The sequence below is a fragment of the Pogona vitticeps genome, chromosome ZW-PAR (genome assembly GCF_051106095.1).
Source record: "Pogona vitticeps strain Pit_001003342236 chromosome ZW-PAR, PviZW2.1, whole genome shotgun sequence".
NCBI lineage: Eukaryota > Metazoa > Chordata > Lepidosauria > Squamata > Agamidae > Pogona > Pogona vitticeps.
Window position 1 is genome coordinate 10,604,423 of NC_135800.1, and position 27,603 is coordinate 10,632,025.

A 27,603-nucleotide genomic window follows, 5' to 3' on the forward strand; every position below is an offset into this window, starting at 1 on the left:
CCCCCCATCCTGCAAGCAAAGCTGCTCCAGCTCCCTACCGTTCTTGAGAAAGATATAGAGCAGGATGATGCGGATCTTGTCATAGGTGCTGACGTTCGCATCCAGGAGGATGGGGACGATGGCTCGCATGGGGTCCTTGATCTTCTCGCCCTCGGCGTCGGTGCCCATGGCCAGGTCCTGGGGTGGGGGGAGAGGAACATAAAACCCGTCAGGGGGAAGGAGATTGGCGGGATGGGGGGGGACCTGCAAGAATGAAGGGGGAGAATTGGGGAAACCACGGGGATGCCAAGAAGGACTGGGCCATCATTTGAAAAGACACACACACACACACAAACAAAAAACCGACCATCCACTGCTTCTGGAACTTCATGGCGGGAGCAACCTCACCGCTTTTGTTCCTATACTAGAAGACCAATGAAATAGAAATAAAGCCCGTTGATGAAACACGAAGAACACCAAACACAACCAGGCCAGCTTGACAGCAAAGGCTCCCCCCCACACACACCCTTTCCCAGATGATTTCACTCTCTTGCAGGTGACGAGCCAAGCTTTGCCGTAAATCCAGACCAGCAGGGATTTGCATCTCTCCACACAAATAGACACACACACCCTTCTTAACGAGAGCCCCGAAATAAGCCGATTACCTGTTCCACTCGGCACAGCTTGTCCACGGTGCCTTGGTAGTGTTTCATGCAGTCTTCGGCAAGGTGGAGGTGGGTGGAATACTAGAGAGAGAGAGAGAGAGAGAGCAGAGCAACGCGTGAACCGTTCTGCTAGGGGTTCCCGCCAGCCGGGCCCTCCTCGGCTGCGACTCCATTCCGCGGGGGGATTTTTGTGAGATTTCCGGCCCTTTTCGGCACCCACCTTGCTGAGCTCCTTCTGATATTGAGGCATCTTCTTCAGCATCTGGGAGAGGTCCCTCATGGTGGTCTGAAAGTTACAAACGGAGGATGATCACCACGAAAGCCTCCTGCTTACAGAGAGCTCCTCGCTGGGGGAGACAGAACACTGGGCCAGACGGACTGCAGTCCGATCCCAGATCAGCCATCGTCGGACAGCTCAGTGAGTTGGAGAGTTCAGGGTCTGATTGCCCTCCCCTCTGGGCTTCCTGGGAGGAGAGCCAGCCTGGGAGGCCTTGGGCAAAGGCTGCCCAGTGATGATCCGAGGGCTACCCCCAGCGGAAGGGAAGGGGGAACCGCTTCTGAGCACTCTCTACCTGGGTTGCTGTAAGTTGGGATTGAAGACACTCACAAAAGCACACACACAGAGAGACGTCTCAAAGCAAGCTAAGAGACACAATAGAGGTGCTTTTAAAGAAATCTCTTGACTAAGTCCACCTTCTACCCTCTCTCCCTCTCTCTCTCAATCTCCTGGCTAGACTGAAGTGGTTCTCCAAAACCAGCTGGGCCAAGAAGATGAAGAAGGGCCTCTTTGACCTGCCAGCTGTTTGGGACCCCGAATCCCACCCGCTGCAGCCAATAATTCGAACGAACGAGGGAGGGACCGTTGTCCAAAAGAGCAGAAGGGGGAAAGCTTTTCCACTCGTGAAAGAGGGAGAGAGCGTCGCGTTCTCAAACGCCGAAGCGCTTTTTGTGCTTCGCATGGTTCGTTCGCCTCCCCCAGGCGGTCCTCGCTGTTACCCACGCCATCGCTGCATCCTGATTTTATCCCAGTTTCTTTCTGCCCACCTGCCCTGTTTACGGCGGCTCCTCAAAACCACGGGGAAAAAAACTAACTGGAATCCTGGCCTGTCCATCCACACAAGGCATGGTCCCCGGGGTCGCCAGACGTTCTTGGACTAGAGCTCCCGAAAACCCCGACCACATTGGCTGCGGGGGTCAGAGTTGCCGTCCACCTGGGGATCCCAAGGCTGGCAACCACGGCACCAAGACGAGGAACGAGGGACAAGACACAAATGGCCACCCGAATCACCGCCAGCGATTTAGCCAATGCCCTCTTCCAGTCTACGCCGTCCCACGCCTTCCTCTCATCCGTGACTTTGTCAATCGGCCTTCAAACACACGGCCAGATCAGAGAAACTCCTTTCTCTCTCTCTCTCTCTCTCTCTCTCTCTCGTGTTCACCTTATCGCCCGTGCTCATCCTCTTACTGGAAGAGAAGTCCTTCAGAGAACGCGTGACCTCCCTGAAAGAGAACAAAGACAAGGGAAGTCAGGAATACCACACTTTCACCCGTGAAACCTGGACCGAAAGGCCACCGCCGAGGTCATCCGCGAGGGCCTTTGAGATTCTGCTGGACTACAACCCCCATCATTCCCCTTCATGAGCCAAAACACAAGATGGCAAGAAAACATTTTTAGGATGCCCACAAACGACCATGCCAGACCTATAAATGCTGGATCACTCAGCGGTTTAGGGCCTCTGGCTGTGGAACCAGGAGGCTGGGAGTTCAATTCCCCGCCCCCCACCCTGGCCTCCTTGACAGGGGCTGGACTGGATGATCCCGAGGGTCCCTTCCAGCTCTGTTGTTGCCTATCTTATATTCTTATTAAACCATTTATTCCCATATTAATGCAATGACTGGACGGCCCTTGTTTTTCTTCGCCTTCATTGACTTCTAGAGAGAAATACACGGTCTCACTATCATCTAAACGCTTTTATTCAATTGGCTGAGTGCCCGGCATCTCCTGCATTATTATTTTAAAACTTATCCTCTCTTCCTCAATCTCTCGCACCAAAAGCTGGATTTCAAGAGCTAACGTTTCGCCCTCAATAATTCCTAGCTGGCAATGTGCGGGCTGAGCAACCCACCCCTCCCAGCTAGATAAACTCTGGGAGTTCCAGTCCAAAGGAGTAACTTTCCTCAGCGCTCCTGACGGGATTTCTTCAACGACCACCAAAGGACCACGTCTTCCATGGCATCGGAAGGCAGTGGGCGAGGTCAACGGGGAGAGGCAGCCAAGAGGGCACGTGACTCTACCCTCCGACACCTCGCCAGCATCCTAGGGGATCGCCCCAGGCGACTACCTCCCTCTGCCCTAGGGCAGGGCTGTCCTGATCCCCCCCCCCGGTCAGGGGGCAGAAGGTGTTCTCCACAACCCAGAAGGAGAGCAGGAAACGGCCACTTACTGGGACACCTCGGCAATGTGCTTGTGGCGCAAGGTGACCCAGAGATCATCATCCTCATCCAGCAGAACCTCCTTGACCCGGGCTTCCCCAATCCCGCTCGTCTCATACCTATATAAAGAGAAAAAAGGACGACAGCCGTGGATTTCCTACAGCCAAGTCAAAGCTCATCTTTCCTTTTAGCCAATTTCACACATTTTATGCCCATTCGTTTCTTCCTAGCGTCGCACTCGGTAGCGACTGTAATATTTAAACAAGCATCCTCCTTATTCTGCAGAGTGAGATGGCTCTTCTAAGCGTCCCTCCAGGCTCTGCCGTTCTAAGATGATGAAAGAGGAAGATACTGCCTGCTTTTTTTTGCCCAGGTAAGAGGGGTCTGGACTTTCAAAGTGTATTCTGAAAACTCGAACGTCCAAAAACATCAACTAAAATGCTTTTTTTAAATAGCGTGAACAAATCATCAAGACCCATTCAGTTGACTAAAAAAACCCCAGCCCAGCCCTGATTCATCCATTTAAAACCCCACAAACCTTTATGCAAAGGCCGAGTCAAGGTCAAAAGAAACAAGAGTTACAGAATCATCCTGCGGGCATCCATTTCAGCCCCTTCCTCTCACTGTTAGGGTTTCGTAACTATTGCCCAGGTTCCTGGGTTTGCATTTTTCCTTCTCCCTCCCACTCCCTCCTTCCTTGCATGCCACCACTCTCCGAGGGCTCGCTCAAAACCCAGGGACGCTGTAAGTGCAGGCGTTCATCTCTGATATCCGTAAGGTGCTTCAGGTCCTCTCTTTGGTTTGGGACAGAACAGACATTTAAGGGAACGAGAAAGGTGCTCACTTGTAGACGTCATTCTCAATGGGGAGCAGATCGTAGCTCATGGCTTGGAAAGTCAGTTCGTGTAACACGGGAGAGGTCGGATCAAAACCCCGGTCCAGGATAATGAGCTGGGAGCGAGCTTTGTCCGGACCCTGGTGGGGCGAGAGAGAAAAAGACCAACACCCTTACAGCTTTGCCGTTCTAAGATTATCAAATTTAAAATCAAAGGGCTTTATTTCATCCAGATCAGGATTGATGCCGAAAAGCTTCAAAACAAGCCCGAGTGAGAAGTGGTACCTCGCCAAAGGCTTCCAGGACGGCTTCCCCATTTCACCCAGGGACACAGTTACTAAAAACCAGTTGAAAGGGTTCTCCCTCCTGCCTCTTCTTCATCTCGGCCGTTCTGTCACTTTCCGGGTGGATCAATGAGCACGACCGATTGCAGAAAGCAACTGGCGAGCAGTTAATGATTCATGGGGGGGGGGAAGGGGGGGAAGCAAAGCAGGTGGTCTCAAGAAAGGAAGGCGGGGGGGAGGTTGGGAGAGAGGCGGCAGGCAGGGCTAGTGGAGAGGTCAGAAGGGTCACCGCAAGAGGAAAGTCAGGGGAGCAGTGATGGGAAGTGGGTCCAGCGGAGTAGCAGCAACAACAACAGGCAGGCGGGGGGGGGGATTCAGGAAGGCAGGCAGAGCAAGCCGGAAGGCGGGCATGAAGAAAGCACCGGAATTCGGGGCCAAGGCAACAAGCAGGCACAATGGGGGGGGGGTGTTGGAGGCAAGCAGGCAGGCAAGGGGGGGGGTCAGGGAAAGCAGCCATGGCACACAAGCTGGAAAAGTGTGTTGGGGGGTTCAGGTAGGCGATTGGAAAGAGCAGTTGGGCAGGCAGGTGGGCTGGCCAGGCCCAGGAGATCAGGGCAACCAGCAGGCAGGCAGAAGGCACCAAACAGCAGCCACGGAGGTCGGGCGCGCAGGTCAGGCGGCAGGTCAGGCCAACAAGCACGGAGAAGGGCAGGAGCCAGGGAGGGAAGTGGGAAGAAGTCAAGACAGGCGGCAACGAGCAAAGGGCACACCAGCGCCAACGGGCAGGTCAGAACAGCGACGGCACCCACAGCAGGGACCAAGGGGCAACAGGCAGGCAGAAGTTCGAGAAACGGTGGCCCCCACGAAGTCGGGGGTAACAAGAGCACAGGCAGGTGAGGAGGAGCGGAGGAGAAGGAGCCGCCGGGAATTTTGGTCCCGCCTCTCCTTAGGTGAAGCGACCGAAAACGTCGTACACAATTTCATTGTCCCGCGCGCCGGCAGGGAAGGAACCATGCTCTGTGCCCGCGGACCTCCAGCCGCCACCAGAAGCAAACAGGTGGCCGCACTGGCTCAGCTGTGCGGCCACGATCCAGCAGTGCATGGGCCGCTTGAAGGGAACGCTGCTGGTGCGTCGGTTTAGGAAGCAAAGGTGTGACCCCCCCGCGAACCCTTCCAAAGGGGAAACAAGAGCAGAGACCAATAGGACCCCCTTCCAACCCGGCCATTGTGCTGCTAAAATCCAGCCCCCCCCGCGCGCGCAGCTTCCTCCCATTGCAGAGGAGAGAACAGGGGTACGAAAGGGAGAACAAAACTCCCAATTAAAAGCAGGGAGGAAGAAACACACACCCCTGAGTGCAGCTTAAGAGAGCTTTAGGCCAATTTTGCTGCTACAGTTCCCACTGCAAATTTGGGAGGAGCAGCTAAAGGGCTGAACGAACAAGGAAATGAGTGCCCCGGTGCGAGAGAGAGAGATGGGGAGCATACTGTCCACCACGCGAGCCAATATTCTGGCTTTTGGGGCTACCCAGGATGGTCTTGGCCAAGGCTCAGGATTTCACGGCTCCCGCAGGGACGAGGGGTCTCCCCCCAGTTCCTCCGGCAGAGTCTGGCAGACGGCTAGAGCTTTCAGGGCGACGTGGAGGACTTTGTAGGTGGAGAATGACAGCTGAGCGGGTAACTCGGGGGTGGGGGTGGGAGCCCCCGGGCTCCAGCGGACAAGAGGCGGGCCTTCGAATCCCCGCTAATCCCCTCGTGGGAAGGAAGCCAGTTCAAACCCCCGGAAGGTGTGCGGTGGATGCCCAGCCACCTGGGTGGCCTTGGGCAAGCGGTACAGCAGTCCAGGAACAACCCTGGAAGCAGCGACCGGGAGACCCCTTCCGAAAACCCAGGGAAAGTCACCTTAAGTCAACATGGATTTGATGGCACGTAACTCTTCATGAGATACATGAAAGACCGAACTGCCTTTCGGGGGGGGGGAGCTTACGTGAAGCCCCTCAAGCCCTGGGACCGGTCCTTGTTTATTGCCTGATGCCTGGCCGCCCCGGACCTCTGGGAGCTGCCCCCCCCCCCATTTCAGGGCTCGCGCCACTCACCTCCCCCATGGTTGGGTCGTCGGCCTTGTAAGCATCCAGCTTGTCCTGGATCAGCTGAGCCAGCATGGCGTTGTCTTTGTAGTCCCTGCGCAGGGGGTGGAAAACAGGACCACTCAACAGGCTTGCCAACCGCTGCGGCGCCTCCTCCTTGAGAGGCTCACGGTGCATCGGCTCCACAAAGTGGCAACCGCTCAAAACGGCCCCCGGAGCGTCACGACTGAAGGATCCAGGCGAGGAACCGGGCTGGAGAAGAGCCGTAGACGGCCCAGAGGGAACCGTGGAGACAGGGCGGCCTTTCGCCAAAGCACGCCTGCACGCATTCCGTCGGAGGGAGCCCCGACCGTCCTCAAGGGGTCTCCCAACGGGGACAAACCACGGTGCAGACGCACCACCCGATCTATAAAGGATCTACAAAGGCGAGAGCCTTCTGGAACGGCCATCCGGACGGGGGGGGGATTCCTGAGCCCCCCAAGAGCCAGCTCACCCTCTATACCGAACCGCTGGGTATTCCTTTAGAGTGGCGCAGAGGGTGGCGATCTGCTCCGCCAGGCGCTCCAGGATCGGGTTCTTCATCTGAGCCTTGTGAGGGCTGTAGAAGCTTTGGAAAGATTCGGCCGAGTCGAGGGAATAAACCTAAGAGGGACGATTAAAAAAAAAAAAAGCGGAGGGTGACCAAAAAACCAACATTCTGAAGCTGAAGGAGTTTCAACTTGAAAAGGCCAAACCGGCAGCGTTTCATGTTTATTCGCCCACTAGATTTATTTTCCACCTATCTTGCAATGAACTTCCGAGGGTTCTATTCCTGCCTCCCTACTTTATCTGCACAACAGTCTTGCGAGGTAGGGCAGGAAGAACCCACTTCCTTGCCTATGTTTGGCCCGCACATTGTAGGGCCCGCTGGCCCACAGGAATCCGGCTCCATCGTGAATGCAAATCTTGCAATTCTTTGAAATAATTCTCTGGGCCGATCGGTTTTTAATTCTACCTTTCCTCTCTAGCTAATCCTCGGGAGTTGTTTCCGAAACACTGCAACTGAAAAGGGGGTTTTAAAAAAAAAACTGAACAAACAAAAAAAATCAACAAGAACATTTAAAATCATCCTTAAAAAAAGGAACAAGACAGAAGCAGCTAGGGAAAAAAATTTTAAAACCAATGAACAAGACGACTTAAAAGCCCCGAAAAGACTTTGCCGGGTTCAGAAGGAAATTTGGAGAAACTATTTGCAATCATTTTGGGTTGAACTCGATTTTTAGACCCAACTAGAGTAGATGCATTTAATGGGATGGCTAAGTCAACCTAATCATCAGTGTCACTGATTTAATGAGTCAATTGTAGAGGATTTTCTTTCCTCTATAGATGGATGTATTCTTAGACCATTATGCAATCCTGAACACCTCTGATATTAGAAGCTCAGCAAGGCCTTGGTTGGGATTTGGATGGAAGACCTGCCAGGAGAAGGCCAGCGAGGGCTAGGGAAGGAATCGACCAAGAGGAAGCCGGCGACGACGGCTAGGAAAGGCAAGATTTAGCTGCCAGTTTTCAGACTCAGTGAGATGGGACAAGGGTCTGACAGTGGAATGCCAGCGTTGAATACATGAAAAACAGGACACTGCATATAAATATACATCCAAATCTTCACAATTCATTCCCTTTCCAATTTAAAAAGGGAATCTAGGTAAGGCTTCATGAACTCAGCAACAGGAAGCATGCCAAGCGCTTCACCTGCTTAATTTCCGCCCGTCTCTCAACAGCAGCTCCGTGACAAGGCAGAAACGCTGAAAAGAGGACAATCCGTTCTATTTCAAGGGCGTTTTTGTGCCCCCAGGAAAGGAACTCGTTTGGTTTACGGCGCACAACGCCAGGCCCGCCATCTGTTCCCAGACCCGCCTCCCCTTCCACCCTTCGCCCCAGACGCGCGCAGGAGGGGCCGGAGGGACAGCAGATGGCCGGCAAAGACGGGCCAAAGAAGCCGCCAACCGTTGGCGGAGAGAGAACTCTCTGTGTGTGTCAGCCTGCCTGCCAGCGGGCACGCCTGCCTGCGGGTGTGCACACACACGTGCGATAAACCCACAACGGAAGGTCAGAAACAAGAAACCAATCCATCGTGAGCCGGGGAAAGAAACACCAACTTCCTGCCCCCCAGGCAAGAGACGGTTGTTAATCTCCCTCCCCGGCAAACCCCTTACATAAGAGCACAATCCTATCTTTTTCTTCTGCAAATGACTTCAAGCAGACACCACGTGCTGCGCCCCCTCCCGCCCCGCCCCGTAAGATTCCCCCTTTTCTTGCATCCTTTCAGGCTTTCCGTAGGGAGGAGAGAAAAGCACTCGTGTGTGTGTGTGTGTGTGTGTGTGTGTGTGTGTGTGTGTGTGTGTGTGTGTGTGTGTGTGTGTGTGTGTGTGCGCGCGCGCGCGCGTCCGTGTGCGTCCGTGTGCGTCCGTGTGTGTGTGTGTGTGTGTGTGAGAGAGAGAGAGAGAGAGAGAGAGAGAGAGAGAGATGTAGTGGTACATGCTTGGGGAGACGAGGCCTGGGTTGCAACCCGTTTATTCCACCGCAAAGCATGCCAGGAGACTGTAGGCCTCCTCTTTCAGGCTGGTCTACCTCACAGGGGCTACGGTGAGGACAAGAAGAGGGAAACCGGCAGGCACTCTGGCCTCTTTGGTAGAGAGGAGAAATCAGAGACCAGTAGAGAACAGAGAGGTTCTGCATTCCCTTGTTTGTTTGAGAATATCTCCTCCCCCATTCCCCACTCCCAGCCTTGGTCTTGGACCATTAGGGGACTGCCCTGGTTTCCAGTGGGCCATTAAGAGCTATTAGCTTTACAAAAGACCTCCATCGGGCGGCAAGAACACCTGCTAGAAAGAGCTTCGGGGTGGGGTGGGGGGACGTTTCCGTACTCTCCTTGGGCAAAAGGAAGGCCAGCCAATGGGGAGCCCGCCAACCACCTGCCCTTGGCACTCACCTGTGACTCGTACGGCAGGAAAGCAATGTTGATCTCCGTCAGGGTCTTGATGACTTTCGCCGCGCGGGATTTGACCAGCTCGTTGAACAAGGAATCGGGGCAAGCTAGGAACAAGGGGGAAAAGCTCCACTGGGTCCAATGCCGGACATGTCGGTTGAGGGGGGTCCCCAACATGAATGCATCAGAACAAGGAAGACCCGCAGGGCTGTAGTGGTACCGGGTCCAAAAGGGCTTAAGCCCCAAGACCTCCTTAGTGCTGGGGACTATGGCCTTCTGAGCTGAGCTGCCGTCCTCTATGTAGCTGGGGGAAGGGAATCATTTTGCCAGAGACAGCTTATTATTGCAAGCTGACTCTGTTGCTATAAAAGGTATTTCAGGATAATTTGGTCTGAAGTCATTGAGAGCCATTAACCATACAAAAGACCCACTTTTCATGCTGTTGACAGAGACCAATCCAGTACCTTACTTCTTTTCGACAATCCCTATGGAGAAGGGGTGAGCTAAGCGGGCTGTCACAGCAAGCATTGGCCTTTCCAAATTTACCCCTGCATCTCTGGCTGGGGCTGATGGGAATTTGAGTACAACATGACTTGAGGAACACAGCATCCCACCCTTCTTGTCTGAGCATGCAGATCCAACCCCCCCGTGGGTCTCAAGTAGGGGAACTCTCTGGAGAAGGTGGGAGCTTCGTCTTCAGCATGCTTACAGTCCGTGAAGAAGACGTGGGCCGCTCGATACTTGGCATTCGGCGGTTCCTTGAAATCGTTGATGAGCGACTCGACAGACTGCGGAAATGAAGGAGGGGAATCTCGTTTCAGTATTTGTTAGCCATGCACCCACTGAAAGAGCCTTCCCAACGATTGCTATTAGCCTTGAAGGATGCTCTTTAGATTCTCCAAAGTTCGGATCAAAAACCGCATCGGAGGGGACCGAGAAATTTCCGCCTGAGGCCCGTTGGTTTCGATCTTCTCCCTTCTCATGCCTGGCTCCCCTCGTAGCACAGCACATGCCTCTTAAACCCACCCCTGTCTGTAGACACCTTTCCAAACCTGGGCATTTCTGAAGATCAAGCAGTTGGGCACACGGTAGACAGAATACTACTCATTCGCAAAACCCAGGTTCCCCTTAAAAACACATTTTTATCTTTGCAAAAACGGCTGGATAGGTCGAAGGCTCTGGCCATGGAGCCAGAGGTTGGGAGTTCGATTCCCCCACCGGGCCTCCTTGATAAGGGGCTGGACTGGATGATCCCGAGGGTCCCTTTTCCAGCTCTGATGTTCTAAGGGGATGACGATGACGATTCTAGATCCAGTGGGGTCCAAAATCGCAAGTGGCAAATGGCCCCAAGTTACAAAGTCAATATAAACCTTGGCTGTCGCACACTGTACTGTCAAATCAAGGCAAGTGGGAACTGATAAATATACAGTGGTGCCTCGCTTAACGAGCGCACCGTTGAACGACGAATCCGCATACCGAGAAGGTTTTTGCTATCGCAAACGCGATCGCATACCGATGGCCCCTATGGGCGAAAATCGCTCTGCGATGATCGGTAAGCATTTCGCTTACCGATCTTCGCATTGCAATGCCTGGGAATCAGCTGATCGGCGGTTCCAAAATGGCCGCTGGAAGCCCGAAAATGGCCACGCGCAGCGTTTTCGCGCCCTGCCCTCGCTTACCAAGGGCGCGAAAATGCCTGCGCTATGGAGAAACTTTGCTGAATGGTAAGTTTGGGGCCTATTGGGTTTTTACTTCCCGTACAGCGATGTTTCGCCATAGCGACGGTTAATCCAGAATGGATTAACCTCGCTATGCGGGGCACCACTGTAGCTGCTTCGGCTCGCTTAGATGTCTGGGAATTATGAATGGGTTTCTCCCACATCCCCAACTTTCAAAACCCCATCCTGCTGTTTGGAAGGTACTAAGCACCATGTGGATCACAACAAAAGAACTCTCAGAGTAGATCACATGTAAAGCACCCAGAAACCCACAGCCTTTTTAGGATACAATTATCCGCCATCTCTGGCAACGGACCACAATAATTCACGGGCCTCACGATCGTGAAGATTTACCATGGGTCCCAACCTCGGTTCTCCCGATATTCTTGGACTGCAACTCCCAGAAGCCTTCACCACCAGCTGGGCTGGCCAGGACCGCTGGGAGTTGCAGTCCATGAACACCGGGGTGACCCAAGATGGGGTCTAGAAGACGCCACGTTGTCTAACTTGGGAAGAAATTAAAAGAAAGGAGGGGCTCTCGGTGTTCTGGCGGCTCCGTCAGATCCCTGACGAACGGCAGATTTTTCGGCCCGCCCGCCGTGCGTCAAGAGCAGCTCAAGATGGGGTTCTAGGGAAGAGGAAGAGCCGCACGGCCGGCACACGCCCAAGATCCAACCGTCGGGGGAAGAGACCTACCTTCTCCGAGGGGGTGATGAGGTACACGGCTTCCAGGCTCGGCAACGGCTCTCGGCGCTTGTTAATGTCTTCCACAACTGGAAAAAGCAGCACACACCAACACACAGGGACGAGGGCGAAACACACAAGACGTTTTTCAACCGGGCTATAAACGCGGCGCCTTCCTTCCCCCCCCCCGTCTTGAGCTTCCTCGCCCCTCAAGAGATCCATCCAAGGGTCTACTCTTCCGCCACTCTATTTATGACTTAATTTATTTAAAATATTTTTAAACACACCCCTCTTTCTCCCAAAAAGGGCCCACGGTGGCTAGGTGCGGAATTCACTCTTCTTCATTACTGTCCTCCTCATGAGACACCCCCCATGGGTTTTCCTGGGGGAAACAGAGCTACACAATGGGCCAAACAATGCGGTCGGCAGGGATCTAGACGGCGACTTGGGGGAGGGAGGGAGGGAGGGGAGAGACAACAACTCCCATCATCTCCATCTAGATTGTTTGGAGGTTTATGGGGGTTGTAGTCCACAGCCTCTCCATGCTCTCCGGCCATGGGTCCCAGTCATTTCCGATCAGACGTAAGGCAGTAAAAGGACAACCGAACGGAAGGGACAGCTACCCACTTGTTATGCCCTCGGTCATGATGTCGGTCATCTTGCAGCAGGAGGAGAGCATGCGCATGCTCAGCTGGTCCACCACCAAGACCTGGAAGGGGGGAAAGAGAGAGAGAGAGAGAGAGAGCAGAAGGGAAGAGTGCTGCCAGAATCATCGCCCCATTGCAGGCTCACTCTAAATATGATGAAGATGATGCGCCTCCTCCTTCCCACCCACCGAGGCGACAGCTCCCTTCAAGGTCAAGGGGAACCTTTCCCGCAAACACACCCACCTCGTCCCCCTGAGCCATCTTGAAGGATTCCCCCCCCCCCCAAGGAGACGAAACCACAGACTGGGGGTTCCCAACCTCGGGCTCCCAGGTGTTCTAGGACTACAGCTCCCAGAAGCCTTCACCGCTGGCTGTGCTGGCCAGGAGAGACATCTGGGAGTGGTTGTCTAAGAACATCTGGGGTCCCAGATGCCACAGACAGAATGCCAGGTTTTTCCCAAATCTTTCTGAGAAGGCCTTGGATAAGGCCATCTGGCACCGGCCATCTCTTGAACCATTCTTCCCAAACCTTTAAGGACTAGAAACCTGGGTGTTTTTATTTTGTTTGCATTAAAGGTAGCCGTGTGCTCTCTCTCGGTGCCATATTCTATACACTCCATGCACTTTTCCAAAGCAATTTTATGATACCCTGAGGACTAGAAACTTGGGAGTATGTTTTATTTGAGCTGAAGCGGTTTCTCAGCAAGCCATGTCTTACGTCGCCCCCTTGAGCCCCCATGAAGCAAGGTGACAGAACATGGACCCCGTGGCTATACCAAGACGCCCCCGTGGAACTCATCCTCCTCTGCTCAAGTCGGCTGAAATGGCCGAGCGCTGATCCGAAATGGACAAAATAATGACTATTTCCCAACAATCATACACGTCTTTAAAAATAAACTTCTTACCTTCCACTCTCCCTTCTTCTTTACCTTCTTGATCACATCAGCCATGATTTCTAAAAAGAAAAAAAGGGGGGGCATTATGAATTCCACACTTTCTCCAAAGCCCCGTGGCTGTCATTTGCCCTCTCTTCCTCCGGCTCCCATTCCTTCACCTCATTCAAGGGGCTAGTTCTCACTAAGACAACCTAGTCTCCAAACCAGGGAGTGAGGAAGCTGTGGAAACAGCAGCCTCCTAGATTTTGTTCTACTACAACTCCCATCATCTGCCACCATTGGCTAGGGCTGATGAGACCTACAGTGCAAAAAGAAGATTTGCCTGGTGACCAAGCTTTATATCTGGTCTAGATTGTACCCTAAGCAGTCTACAGACGATGGTCCACGTAATCTAAAAATCCCTGCAAGGAGAAACCAAGCATGTCAGGGGAAAACCAAAAATCCCTGCAAGGAGAAAGCAAGCATGTCAGGAGAAACCAAAAATCCCTGTGAGGAGAAAGCAAGCATGTCAGGGGAAAACTTATTCCTGCCTGGTGTCCCCCACCCTCCAGACATGCTAGTTTTCTAAGGCTGGGGATTTGCAGTCATGCTTGTGTGGTAAAGCACTCAACTTTTCTGAGCACTTCAATATACTTTAATGATGTGGAATAATGCACCATGCCCCACTGGATGCAGCTGAATGGGTCTCACTTCACAAATAGTTTGGAGCAGGGCTGGCCTCCCATATGTGGGTGAACTACAAAACCCATCATCTCTCCCCAATTCAGGCTAAGGCTGATGGAAACTAGAGTCTGGTAGCATCTGAGGGTGCAGAGATTCTGAAGTCATGATTTTTGAGGATAATAACAGCATAAAGGAGAGGATGAGCCAAGCATGTCAAAATCTTCGCCCAAAGGCGAAAACTTGGGACCCCAAGAGGGAAAGACTTATTTATTAATTTATATTATTTGTAAGCCACCTTTCTCCCCATAAGGGACCCAAAGTGGCTCACAACAGATAAAACTATAAAACAAACACAGTTTTAAAACACTATACAAATATCACAGGAAAAAAAACAAGCTATATTAAGATCTAAAGCCAAGATTTAAAACAAATATCTGTATTCCTGAGAGAACTTATTGCTCCTTGCAGACTAACAAGGGGGAGAAGAACGAGGCAAGGCGAGAGAGAAAGGAAGACCAAGCCACAAGATCAGAAATGGGAGCACCACACGCTCGGCGTCCACATCAAGGTGCCACCCTCTCTCTCTCCCCGGCCCCTCCTGATGCCAGGGCCTGGATTGCCCACCCAGGCCCCTTCTCCACCCGAGGCCCCTAAGCCGACGGATGCCAAAGACGGGCCCCGCGCTGCCCCATTTAGAAACCAGGTCCGAGTCTCTCCGGGTGACGGCCTGTAATCCGAAAGAAATCCCATTTGGCCTTCCGCTGACGGGCGGCTGACGGCAGGAGAGGTGAGCGCGCCAATGCTCAGCTGGCCCTCGGTGGCGACCCCCCCGGGCACCCCCTCCACTTTTCCCTTCCACGCAGGCTGTGGAGGTTGTTGTTGTTGTTGTTGTTGTTGTTGTTGTTGTTGTTGTTGTTGTTGTTGTTGTTGTGTTTTTGGCCCCAGCCGGGACGGGGAGCAAAGAGGAGCCCCGTTTGAGCTGCCTGCCTTTCCTGATCTCAAGGGGGTGATGGTGGCAACGGGGGGGGGGGGGGATTTCAGTAGTATTTGTCATGGATCAGATTATGTGGTTTAAATCATGTGTTGAAGATGGGTACATACGATAGGTATGTACACACGTTATGTTAGCGTTATTATTGTTTTTAATTTTAAAAAAGGAAAAGCAGAAAGGAGGGGTGCACGGTCCTGTGGCAGGATCAGCCCCCCCCAACAGATCCCGGCCAGGACCTGCCGGGTGAAGCCCAGAAGCCCACAAGCGGAGCGTGAAGCCCACCGAGGGGCCCTTCCTGTCGTTCCCTGGACTCTTTTCTTTAAACCTGTGTTTCCAAAACCTCAACTTCTCAGGGGACGAAGCCAACGGAGGGATCCCAAGGAAACCAAGCTACAGAGTCCAAGGAAGAAGGATCAATCCTGGCTCGGGAATCAAGTTCGATGACCCACTCAGACCAGATCCTGCAGGTCTGCAATTGCTTCCAGCAGGATCGCTCCATCGCCCTGCCTGGAGGCACCAGGAATCGAACTCGCAGCCTTCCGCTTGCTAGACAGCCACTCTTCCTCCTTCAGCGCTCTCTCTTTTCCCACCTCAGTCCTGACCAAGTGGGAAACGGCACTTTGCTCCTGAAAATAGATAGGAGGCACATCCCGGCAAGGGCCGGTCCAGAAGCAGAGGGAAGCAGTAGTCTAGCGCCGGGAAGAACGAGAGGCCCCGGGGGGGGAAGGCCCACGAGAGTGGCTGATGCACAGACACGGTCCAGGTAGCCACGCCGTGGGCTCCATCCAAAACTCAGTTGCAGACACTCAGAGGGCAGCCCTTTACTCTTGAGGAAGCAGGGGGCGTTTTCAGTACAGTCCTTAAGTCCTTTTGTTCCACCTGCTCTCCCTCTATCCTCTCTTCCAGACTCTCCCATCCTCCCAGCAAGACACCTTTGTCCCAACGCCCAAAGGCAGCAAAGCCTAGCGGCTTCCTCGGACTGCGCAAGTCGGTGGCTGTACCCTAGAAGCCACGAGTTCCCAACCCTGGGTTCTCAGAGGCGCTTGGACTACAACTTCCAGAATCCCCCACAGCACTAGCCATGCTGGCCAGGCCTTCTGGGAGTTGGAGTCCACCCACACCTGGTGACCTGAGGTTGGGAACCCCAGTTCTAAACACAAACAACTTAGAAGGAAGGGGTCAGGCTACATGACCTCCCCGACCCCTCCCAGGCTCCCCCAGAGCAAGGACGTTTAGATCTGCTCGTCCAGGGCACAAGCGCCCCGATCCAGTCCCGCCCTCCACGGACACTGTGCAACTGGAGGCTTTCAGGACGCCATTATCACTGTGGCTTCTGCCGCTTTGAAAACAAACAGAAGGGAAGCAGCTGCTGGGAATAAAGCACCCCAGTGGGGCTGAGGACGGAGAGGAAGGGGGGGGCAGCAGGGAGAGGGCAGACCCATGCACGCACACACACACGCAGGCACGCAAGGCTCTGCCGCAAACAGCAGCCGACCCGCCCGGCCATGCATCTCTCTCTCTCCGGCAGCTGCTGTGCTGACTCCAAACGACTGCACTGCAGCATTCCTTTCTCACCTCCTCATCCTTTCCCACTTTCAGCTGAGGACCGCCTCGTCCGGAGGGGTCCAGGCCACAGGAGGGGGAGGGGTGGCAGCGGTGGTGTAAAGCGACAAATTTCAAGGGGATGGATGCGGGGGCACTGGGGACCTACAAGCACCCCACCCTCGCTGCAGGCTGAGCTGGATTGACCCACGGAGCTCCCGGATGCTTTCCAACAGGCCAAGGGAGGGCTCTGATGCTCCAAGGAGGGTAGAAATGCCCATGACATCAAACAACCCGGCTAAAATAAATAAAGAAGGAGGCAGATATTATCAGGAGTGGGCTTTTGTGCAGAAAAAAGATTGGTCTGGGACCTCAAAGAGATTCTGGGATGCAGGATTCTTTCGCGCTTGTGGCACATCTTTCACACTCGGCTCAGCAACAGCACACACACACACACACACACACACAAAAGTGGCAGGAGGCTGGAACGTGGTCCTCAAACCATGCGAGGAGGAACAGCTCCTTAAGGAGGACAGGAAGAAGGGAGCATGAAAGATACAGCCTCCAGAAAACCCCACCAAAGCCGAACGGGGTAGAAGGGAAAATGAGCCATGTGCCTCGGGCAGCAAATTCTGAGGGGCCGCAAGCAATGACCGGGGCCCAAGGCCAGAATGGTGCACGCTGCGCGACCTTTTTCAACCCCGCAGCCGCCCTCAAACGTCTCCGCTCTGCTATGGAGGGGTGGATGTGTGGGTTAGGGTTAAACCACCTTTCAACATCTCACAGACCTCAATTAAAAAAAAACAGGAGGTCACCATAAACTGGAAGTGGTGCAACAACCAACAGCTACAGCACTAAATCCACTGTGCAGGATCCGGCCGTGGGATTCCTGTTTGGAGTCTGGGGAGCGACTCTGGATTCTCCGGTGCTCCTGCTGCCGCCGGGAATTCAGAATCCCGGCCAAACCGCATTCCTGAGGATGGCGCCCCAACTCTTAAAGGGGGGATCTCTTAAAGGGGGGATCCCGCCGTTCTAAAGTTTCCCCCTGAAAGCAGAAGCTCCAGACATCGGGAAAACATGGCCGGATCCTAGCAAGGAAGGGGCTCGGGCACAGAACGCCCTGCCTGCTCTTCCCCTCGAAGGGATGAGCCTCAACTAGGCTGTGGCGCACAGGCGGCGCAATCCCCCAGCCAAACACGCACAACATCATTTTAGGATATATATGTGAAAGGAAAGCCATACAGAGCTCTTGGAGAAATGGAAAATAAGAAGAAGCATCGCGCGCACACCCCAGACCCACACCGGATGGAAAGGAAAGTTAGCCATAAACAGAAAACTGGGCAATCCAACCCCAGAGATAACAGAAGTGAAGTGAAGTGACTTTTACTGGTGCATTGTCATCGTGGCACTGATTCAGATCTTGCACCCTGGACTTTTGTTTAGTAGACCATGCACGGTCCTCAGTTCTCCAAGGGGGAGATCCAAGAACACCCTAGAATCACACTTCCAAAATGTTTTGCTCCCCAGATGTTCTTGGAGGTCAACTCCCGGCAGTCTTGGCCGGCCCAGCGAGGGGGCGAAGGCTTCTGGGAGTTGACCTCCAAGAACATCTGGGGACCCAACGTTAGGAACCCCTGCCCTAGAGCCTTCGAGCCTCCAAGAATCCATGCCCAGATTTCTTAGGCTAGTGCTGCGGCGGCAGTAAAGGTGCTATCAAACGGGTGTGAACGTATAATGCAGATCTCTATAGAAGCGGCCGGTGATACTTCCTCTGTTGCTATCAAAACCCGCCGCAACCAAACACGGTAGCCATACAGAGGAGGGGCAGGATCTGTTCTCGGTCATCCCAGAGTGCAGGACACGCAACCATTTTATTTATTTATTTATTTATTTATTTATTTATTTATTTATTTATTTATTTATTTATTTATTCATTCATTCATTCATTCATTCATTCATTCATTCATTCATTCATTCAATTAGGTTTATACCCTGCCCATCTAGACCAAAAGTCTACTCTGGGCGGCATTACGAGTTTAAAAACAGTAAAACCAATGAACATGCAACAAATCCAAGATAGCAAAATGTGAATTTAAGATACGGCGGGAGGGAAAGCCTGCCCAAATAGCCAAGTCTTGAGTTTACTTCTGAGAAGGTGAACCATGGGCTCAGGTTAAAGGAAGCCAGATTTTGGCTGAATATCAGGACAAACTTCCTAACTGTTAGAGCAGTACGACCGTGGAAGCAGGGATCTCAGGGGGAGGCGGTGAGCGCTCCAAGGCTGGAGGCCTTCCAGAGGAAATTAGACATGACATCTATCCAATCTGCTTTGGTTCAGATTCCTGCCTTGAGCAGGAGGGGTTGGACTTGATGGCCTCTGAGGCCCCTTCCCGCTCCAGGATTCTAAGCCAGAAGAAAACGCCTCCGAATGGTTCTGGAAGCAGGACTGAGGGGGAGGGAGCCGAGAGGAGCCGACAGATCCAGCCAGCCTTGCCAAGGCCTCTGGAGACACCCAGGAGAAAGGTCATGGCTTCGTGATGCCGGTTTCAGGAAGCTGCAGGGTTCACGTCGAGTGTGACACCGGTGTCGCAAGAGGAAACGCGTCAGCAGTTGCGAGACGGCCTGGGGCGCCCACTTCGGAAACCAACGGGCCCTTTCCTTCCTTGAAACAAGCTGCCCCGTGAAGCCGCCTTTCTTCAACGTTTCAGAATTTCTGGACTCCTGCTCCCGAGAAAACCTGCTTTGGGATCTCCTGCGCCCTCCTGCTGGCCGGCCACCTTTGGTACCAGAACTCAGAAAGTACATTTCTTGAGATGATCCTTCCCGAGCGCATCACAAGGCGGCAAGTGCTCCTGGCAATGCTACCTTTGAGAAATGCCACTAAAATGCCCTTTAGATTACCCTGAGAGGGAACCAGAAAACGTTGCTCAACAGGACACCCCTTCCAAAAGACTGTGACACAGGAAGCTGCCTTACAGGGAGTTAAGACGCACACACACACACCCGTTGACCTAGGATGGTCCACTCTGGGTGGTCGCCTGGATTCTCATCAGGTGTTCACCAGAATGCTGTCCTAGCCCTATCTAGAATTCCCCCGGTGGTCTCCATGCCAAAGCCCTAGCTCAGCCTGAAGCTGCTTGACACCAGAAACAAGAAGAGACAAGGGACCTGCCGGTCGACAGAGTTGGTCCAACATGGGACCAAATTAAGTAAAGAGCTGCAAGCAACCTCATTGCAGGTTCTTGCTTGTCCTAGTGGCCAAGGCCGGCCCTGGGCCCCATCTGCCTTTCTCGCACCCACCCGGCTGTTTTAATAAATGCCTCCATGTCACTTTTTTCCCAAGGATTTTCTTCCTCTGAGCCCTGCAGTCATTTGCCCAAAGTACATAACGCGGAGTGAATGGGGTGCTCCTTCCCTCATTGACTGCCATCCGCCCACCTCTTTTCTCCCTTTGTATAGCGTTTGTGTACTGGAACCGTCATCGGGCAGAGAACCGTCCCAGTTCACTCCATATACCAGCACTGTAAAGATGGCATGAGAAGACAGAAATTACCGTATTTTTCGCACCATAAGATGCACTTTTTTCCCACAAAACAGGGGGGTGGAAAGTCTGTGCGTCTTATGGAGCAAAGAAAACAGATTATATTTTCCTGTTTTCTTCTCCTAAAAAATTATGGAAAGGTGCGTCTTATGGAGCGAAAAATACGGTAAACGCCACGACTCAAGGACAGCCTAGAATTAGTTATTTGGCCCAGAAATATACCATCTTGGAACCATCCCTCTTATTTTATATATATATATTTTTTAAAATAACAAAATAAGTTACTAGTCCTTATAGACATAGAAAGCCCCTTTAAAATGTACAAGGGATCCCTTGACATCTCTCCAAAAGATAGCAGATATTCAGCAAATGGGGGCGGCAAAAGACCAGTGTTTCCAGAATGGCTGGAATTTGTAACGTAAACAGAGAAAATAAAAAGATCTGATCATTAAAGGTGTGGATGAATCACAACTCCCATGCTCCTTCACCACCGGCCAAGCCAGCAGGAACTGAGAGCCATCAAGAGTCTAACAAACCACACGGCGACTCTTCCAGCTGCATCGTACAAGCCAGGATACCAGAGTCTTAAGAAAGAAATGAAGGCCAACAAACCGAGAATCTAAATGAGCTGTAATAACAACAGAGGAAGGGAGGATGGCAATTTAACTAGCCAAATCAAAATAAAACAAAAACAAAATAGGGTTTACACCACACCGAAGTGATTAAAAGGTGGATACCTGCAGTGCAAAGGTGGTGTTTTATTCAAGACGGTACTGCTAATATATAAATCTAAGGCTTAGTTTGGAATTATGGACAACTATTTTAAAACTGAGTGAACTGCTCTTGAAAAGCCCCAGTATTTAACCTTTTACTTGTGATCAATTAATAGGAAGTGACGAAGGCATTTACAACATTAAATCCCAGCCTGTCTTTGTAGGAAGCAATACAAATATTTAGAAAACAACCTTTCTCTTTGTGTTTATGTTTACTGAAAGCAGTAAAAATACGGAGAAAGTTAAGAGTTAGGTTATTTATTTTGGTCAAACGGTTACCCAGGCATACGTGCGCACGCACCCAAGTAAACTGAGACCAACTCCTCTCATTTCACATATTTTCCTCTCTCAAAAAACTCAAGGTGGTGCTGAATTATGGGCTACGGGGAAGACGGAACTTCGCCCAACCAGTGGCAGGGGATTGTGGGATTTGTTATCCGTCACATCCCAAATTCCTTCTGCTCATGATGTCATCAACAGGCTTAACTTTCGGAATGAGCAAGTTATTTGACAATGAGTAAGTCGGAAGTCCCTGGTGGCTTAAGAACATCTCAGTGTTTCACTTCTACCGGGTTAAAAACCCCAACACAAATTTAGTTCACAGAAATGGGAAGTCTCAAAGCTAGCTGTCTCTGGCAGGGCTCGTGGCCTGGACAGCTGTGTTTATTTTGCATTTAGCTGGGGTGGGCAACCTCCCAGCAGCCTTAATCCTGCATCGCCAACCGCAAGGTATTCTGGGAGTTGCTGTCCAAACCATCTGTCAATGGGGGACTTGATGATATGCTCCTTCTCTCTGTGTACACTTGTAAATCCACACCCTTTTTCTTTCTTTCTTTCTTTCTTTCTTTCTTTCTTTCTTTCTTTCTTTCTTTCTTTCCTTCTTTCCTTCTTTCTTTCAAGAGGAAAGAGAATATTTTTGAGACCTTGTTTGAAAAACACAACCTCTAAGGCTTGGACTTCTGGCTGGCTTTCCTGGCCTAAGACAGCATCACCCCCCAAACCAAGCAACAAAGAGGGATCTGTAGCTTCATTTTACTATTTCCAAGCAGCCCATTGTATTAGCCTGTTACGGCCAAAAAATATCACCAAGAATCTGGTGGCACCCTGAAGACTACACATGTGTAGCTTTTGGGGAACGACAGGACGCTTCATCAGCTGCAATGCTACAATCCTTTATTACTGCTGCAGCAACCCTTTGCCAAGGGATAAAAAATTACCTACCGGGGGTGGGGAGAAAATGTATGACAGGCCACGCTGGGTATCACAAAACCTTTCCCAGATATATCACTTCGGGTCCTCGAGTGCCCTGTCAGAGATCGCACTTGTGCGCGTGTCTTTTTGCATACAAATTTCACCAATAAACCAAGCAAGAATTGGACGATAAACACAAACCCCTCCCTCCGTTTTCCCCATTCTGTTTCCAAAAACAGATTTTGCAGGAGGAGAGAAGGGAGGTCAGGTTTTGTGCTACAGAGATGAAAAAGGTTGACTTTGCAGTGTGAGATTTTTTGGGGGGAGGTGGGAACAATCATGCCTGTCCTTTAGTGGAACCGGAGTGAGCCACAGCCTTCTATAACTAAAGAGGCCAGCATAAAATAAAGCAGGCCATGCATTTAAGAGGATCAACCTCCTTTCACCCCCCCGTCAGAGTCACATCACCCCCCACGCTGCCTCCCGCCCAACCCCATCTCACGGCAGCAGTGATCCAGTGGCCGAGATGGCTTAACGGCAAAGGCTAATTGGTAAAGACAGCCAGAGGATTCGAAAAAGCCGTAGCCACCGGCCTCCATCTTTGGCCTCCTCATCTATGTTGTTTATTTCGACAAGGAGACGCCGCAAGGCGCAAATTTTTGCTTTCTTTTGCTTTCAAGACCTCTGCGTTGCAAGGGCACGCCTGGATCTGTTCAGGTTGCGAAGCTTGATCTTAAAATAAAAACAGGTGATTATATGCAAAACCTCTGAGCCGGCAAGATCTTCACCGGACCTCTTTTAAAAACCGCACTGGGGTGCACCAGGAGAGGTGTGACCAAACCATGATTCTGGATGTTGCTCCTAGCCCACCTATTCTATAAACCCAGTTCCTCCTGCAAACGCAAACCCTCTCCTTCCGAGGTGCCATGCGCTATTCCTTAGAGATGGACTTGGAAAACGCACCGATCCGGCCATCAGGCCCAAAAATAGCATTTCAGGCCCGTGTGCAAAGCTTTTCTCCACCTCCCTCTCTCTCCTCTCCCCCCCCCCAGCTTGCTTTCCTTCAAATCAGAAAGAAAAATAGAAATGGGGTGGGGGGGAGTGATAATGGCTTCCAAACCAGCGAAAAGGGTCGCATGCTCTGTTTTCAGTCGCATGACGAGACAATTTTTTGCATGGGAGACTTGAGGGGCATCCTCTTTTTTGATCCCACCGCACTGCGTGGCCATCCTCAATTGGGGAGGGGGGCAGGAGGGGAAGGAGGAGGAGAGATATTAATGGAATGGGGGGGGGAGGAAGAGAAAGGAAAATAACAATCAGGATGCTTTGCAGCAAAGACTGCTGGATCTGCATTTCCTTGTGCGTAGAGGAAAAAGAGGAGGGGGGGCACAGAGAGAGGCCAGAGAAACCGGGAGCAAAAATTTTTTGCCAACACAGCCCAAATCCAAGCTGGCTCTGTACCATTTGTGTCTGCCTGTGCGTGTGTCTGAAAATGCGCGATTCACGCTCTCGGTCCACGATGCACCTTGCAGGCCATAATATGTCGAGAAGACAGCCTTGTATCCGCATCATGATTCCCTTTCTCCCGACCCTAAACGCTCGTGCCCAATAATAGGCTTGCATTTCAGATACACAGTTGTTGTTTTTTAAAAAAAATAGAATTTATATTTGCTTCTCCTGACCCCCTTCCCATGATTAAGAGAGAGAGAGTGAGACGCAGAGATGGGATTAAAGGATGAGTCAAGAAAATCCGGGTTGTTCCTTGCCCCCCCCCTTTTTTTCATTCACGCTGCAGCAAAATAATACTGGGGGACAACTAATCCACCCACCCACCCCCTGCCAAGAAATGCTAAGGGCTGCTCTTGCTTCCACCCCAGAACAGATGGGATTTTTTTTTTACTATCCTGTCTTCTCCACCTTCACGATTTCTGTTCTTTAGAAAAGGAAGGATTTAAAGCTATTTTCCCTCCACCCTGCCTGGATCTCTCTTAATCTCCCCCACTCCATTTATTTCACCAGCTGAGAAGAGATTTTCTTAAAAACCCAACCCCTATTCTTAGGAACGCCAATCCTTAATTGTTTTTATTTTTAAAGGACAGACCGGCTTTTTCACCCGCAGAAGACTCTGCTTGCAGCCAGAGCGGCAAAGTCTATTTTCAAGGCATCTCTCCCGGTCAGCCACCTTCCTCAGTCAACCCCCCCAAAAAATATATTTAAATGCTCTTTTTCTCAGGTCTCCATCCTGATCAACCCCCCCCCCCATCCCAATAGAAACAAACACAGCCCGAAAGCCCCCTGGAAAACATGCTGAGAAAACACCAAATAATGAGAAATGTCATATTAAACAACAACAACAACAACATCAACAAATGAAGGTTTAAGAAACCCATTCTCTCCATCCAGGGCTGGGGGGGGGACGCCACGGGGAGGGGGGGAAAGGAAGCTCCCTTGCAGGAGGGGTTGGGGGGGCTGGATCTCACTACAGAAATGGGGCAAGGAAGGAAGGAAGGGGTCAATCCCAAACCCAGGCCAGGCACAGGGCGACCCCTTGCAAAGCTACCCACCCCCCCACCCCTGGCTTTGGGGCTGGGGATCAGGGCCTCCCCCCACCCCTTTTCTGGAGGATCCCCCCCCCGACATTTGAAGCAAATCCTCTCCATGAAAGCAAAGGGGGGGGGGCAGAGAGGAGAAAGAGAAACCCATTCTTACAACTCAGGCCTCTTGGGGGGGAAGGAGGATCCCTAAGAGGGGGGGGAAGCCCCCTATTTCAATTACGAGGAGCTCAAAGGGATGGGGGGCAAATCCAGGGGAAGTGGGGGGGGGGTTCCTTACTTTCTCCGACCACCGCTTTCAGCCCAGCGGGGGCCATGATGCTCCTCGGGGTCCTTTCCTCTCCTTTGCTTCGGGGGCGGCAGCGGCGGGGTGGGGGGGCGCTGGGGGTCTCCCCTTCTGGCTCCTCCGGCAGCGGCGGCGGCGCCCCTCCGATCCCGGGCAGAAGAGCCTCCCTCCCCGCCTGGGCTGCTCAGCTCAGCTGACTGCGGAGGGGGGGGCAGAGAGGGAGGGAGGGAGGGAGGGGCCGGATTGTGAGGCTGATGCTGATGCAGAGGGAGGCTGGTGGCGCCGGGTGACGTCACGGCCCCGGCCGGCCAATCCGCGAGCGCCTCCGCTCAGCATCCTCCGCTGGACACCCCCGAAAGGGATGCTCACCTTCTCTGGCTGGGCGGGGAGGGGAAAGGGAAGGGAAGGAGAGGGAGGGCTTGCAGGCCATGGGACTGCCGTGGGGGGGGGGGGGAGAGAGAGACAGAGAAAGTGGGAGGGGGGGCAAAGAGGAAGGAAATGCAGGACATGGGTGGGAGGGGGGAGACAGACAGTGGGAGTGAGAGGGAGGAATTGCCCCCCAGGGCCACTGGCCCAGAGAGGGAGGGAGGGAGGGAGGGCCACAGGGATGGAGGGAGGGAGGGGGTTCAGGGGAACAGAGGGGGGAGGACAGCGGTGAGAACCTCCAACTAGGATTTGAAGGCAATTCTGAAGAAAAGGCCGGAGGTCGATTCTAGGCAGAGAGAGACAGAGAGGAGGGTTGGGGGATTCGGGGCTGAGAGTTCCCCCCCCCCAGCCCCACTGACCCATGAAACTCTGATGCAGCCCAAGGAGAACAGGCACGGTGGCCCCCAGGTGGCCTGTGGCAACGTACACACACACCCAGCAACCCTGAGTGCCCACTTCCACGGCACTTTCTCTTTTCTAGCCTGGCCTACCTCGCAGGGGTTATTGGTGGATCGATTTAGAACATTTCCACTCTTCCCTCCGGAAGACGGACCCGAGGGGGCTGGCGTCATTCAGAGGCCAATAGTTAAAAGCCGAGAACAACCCGTTGACCAAGAGGGGGAAAGGCTCAAAAAGGCCACAGGAAAAGATGGCAAGGATGAGCCACCTCACAGCAGTAGTAAACGCACAACAGCGGTCCATTTAAGGGCCCCCCTTCGTCATCCCAGGGGAGATGAGGACAGGGGGGGGAGTGAGGGGGGGAAGCCTCCATGGAAGGAAAGACAAGACAGGAAACGCGGACAGATCCGTTCAGACGAGGCCGAGACCAGCTGCGTCTGACCGTTTGTGCCCATTTTCGGCCTTTCTTCCCCAAACGCCTAACTTGGTTTTCAGTAAACAAGGCCTCGAGTCAAAAATCGTGAGCAGGTTCAACATGGGCTGAAACACCGGCCCAGAAAAGTGGGTGGGCGGGAGAGAACGTCGTGCTGTCGACAAGGAAGGAGTGTGTTCGAGTGACGCACCCACGGGGATATTTATTTCTGTCCAAGCAGCCGGCTGCTTCCACCACCAGCCCGTAGGAAAGTGGAAGACAGGCAGGACTGCCTCAAAAACCAGAAGGGCGCTTGCAGCCCTGCAGACCAGACCGGAAAAAAGTCACTTCCTGATTTACACCAAAGGCCTGCCAGAGTCAGGGCGGTAAGGGAGCCGGGGCAAAGAATTTCAAACATGAATTTCTACAGACTATAAACATGCATAAACAAACAAACAAACATTAGGAAAATAACTGGCAATGCCTTGTTCTGATCTTGTGTGTTTTCTTTCTTTCTTTTGGAGGAAAGGTTCTCTTTCGGAGGGGCACCCCACTCTCCTCCTCTCCCTCCTCCTTCACGAGGGGTTGTCCCCTAGGCTTGAGGTGGGAGCCTGCGCCGTTTGCCCCCAAGTGCCAGATTGGCTACTTAAGAGCTCGGCGTCTGGTCCAAACGCCATCCAGGTTGGTTGTTGTGGGTTTTTCGGGCTCTTTGGCCATGTTCTGAAGGTCGTTCTTCCTGATGTTTCGCCAGTCTCTGTGGCCGGCATCTTCAGAGGACAGCACTCTGTGCTCTGGTGTAGTTGGCTTTGGGAGTTGAGTACAGTGGTGCCTCGCATAGCAAGGTTAATCCGTTCCGGATTAACCTTCGCTATGCGAAAACATCACTGTACGGATCAAAAAAAGCCAAATTGGCAGAAAACTCACCGTACAGCGATGTTTTCCGGGTCCGGCAGCCATTTTCGCGCCCTCAGTAAGTGAGGGGAGGGCGCAAAAATGCTGCGCGTGGCCATTTCGGCCGCAGCGAGACCGCGGATCAGCTGTTCGGCGGTTCCAAAATGGCCGCCGGAACACCCGAAATGGCCGCGCACAGCGTTTTCGCATCCTCCCCTCGCTTACCAAGGGCGCGAAAACGCTGCCCGTGGCCATTTCGGGTGTTCCGGCGGCCATTTTGGACCCGCTGAACAGCTGATCCGCGGGTCGCAAAGCGAAGGTCGGTAAGCGAAATGCTTACCGATCTTCACTATGCGAATTTCGCCCATTGAGGCCGACGCGATGCCTTCGCATTAACAATCCCAGAAAAGGGATCGCTATGCGAATTCATCGCTGTACGGGGCGCTCGTTAAGCGAGGCACCACTGTATTTATGGCTGTGAGATGGGCTTTTGTCCTTTTCAGGAGATGGGTGATTAGTGTCTTGTTGTGGGTGTATTGTGATAATGAGGAGAGGTTATCTGTCACTGTGATTGATGGGTGTCACTAGCTGGTCTTTTGTGTGTAGTAATCCCCAGTCCTTGTGGCTTGGTAGAGTTCGTTGACCTTTTGCTCGCTGTATTTTTCAGAGCTGGGAGCCAAGTTTTGTTGAGTTTCAAGCCTTCCTCTTTTTTGTTGAAGTTCTACTGGTGCTTGTGGATTTCA

The 27,603-nt window shown here is 52.6% G+C and overlaps 1 protein-coding gene across 2 annotated transcripts in view; it reads right to left on the bottom strand.

Moving 5' to 3' along the window:
• The window catches only part of LOC110089878 (syntaxin-binding protein 1), a 37,918-nt gene extending 12,968 nt beyond the window's left edge, over nt 1–24,950 (bottom strand). The window contains exons 1-14 of one of the 2 annotated variants that reach the window (XM_072984551.2): nt 24,727–24,950; nt 13,203–13,252; nt 12,278–12,359; nt 11,663–11,739; nt 9,958–10,036; nt 9,252–9,355; nt 6,774–6,922; nt 6,290–6,374; nt 3,922–4,052; nt 3,089–3,196; nt 2,084–2,144; nt 865–930; nt 645–725; nt 39–177 (exon numbers count right to left, since the gene is read on the bottom strand). In XM_072984551.2, the coding sequence (XP_072840652.1) occupies nt 39–177; nt 645–725; nt 865–930; nt 2,084–2,144; nt 3,089–3,196; nt 3,922–4,052; nt 6,290–6,374; nt 6,774–6,922; nt 9,252–9,355; nt 9,958–10,036; nt 11,663–11,739; nt 12,278–12,359; nt 13,203–13,252; nt 24,727–24,763 (1,249 nt within the window). In that variant the 5' untranslated portion in view covers nt 24,764–24,950. The remainder of the gene's footprint in view (nt 1–38; nt 178–644; nt 726–864; nt 931–2,083; nt 2,145–3,088; nt 3,197–3,921; nt 4,053–6,289; nt 6,375–6,773; nt 6,923–9,251; nt 9,356–9,957; nt 10,037–11,662; nt 11,740–12,277; nt 12,360–13,202; nt 13,253–24,726) is intronic. The other variant, XM_072984552.2, reaches the window with a different exon arrangement.
• Between the last annotated feature and the right edge of the window lie 2,653 nt (nt 24,951–27,603).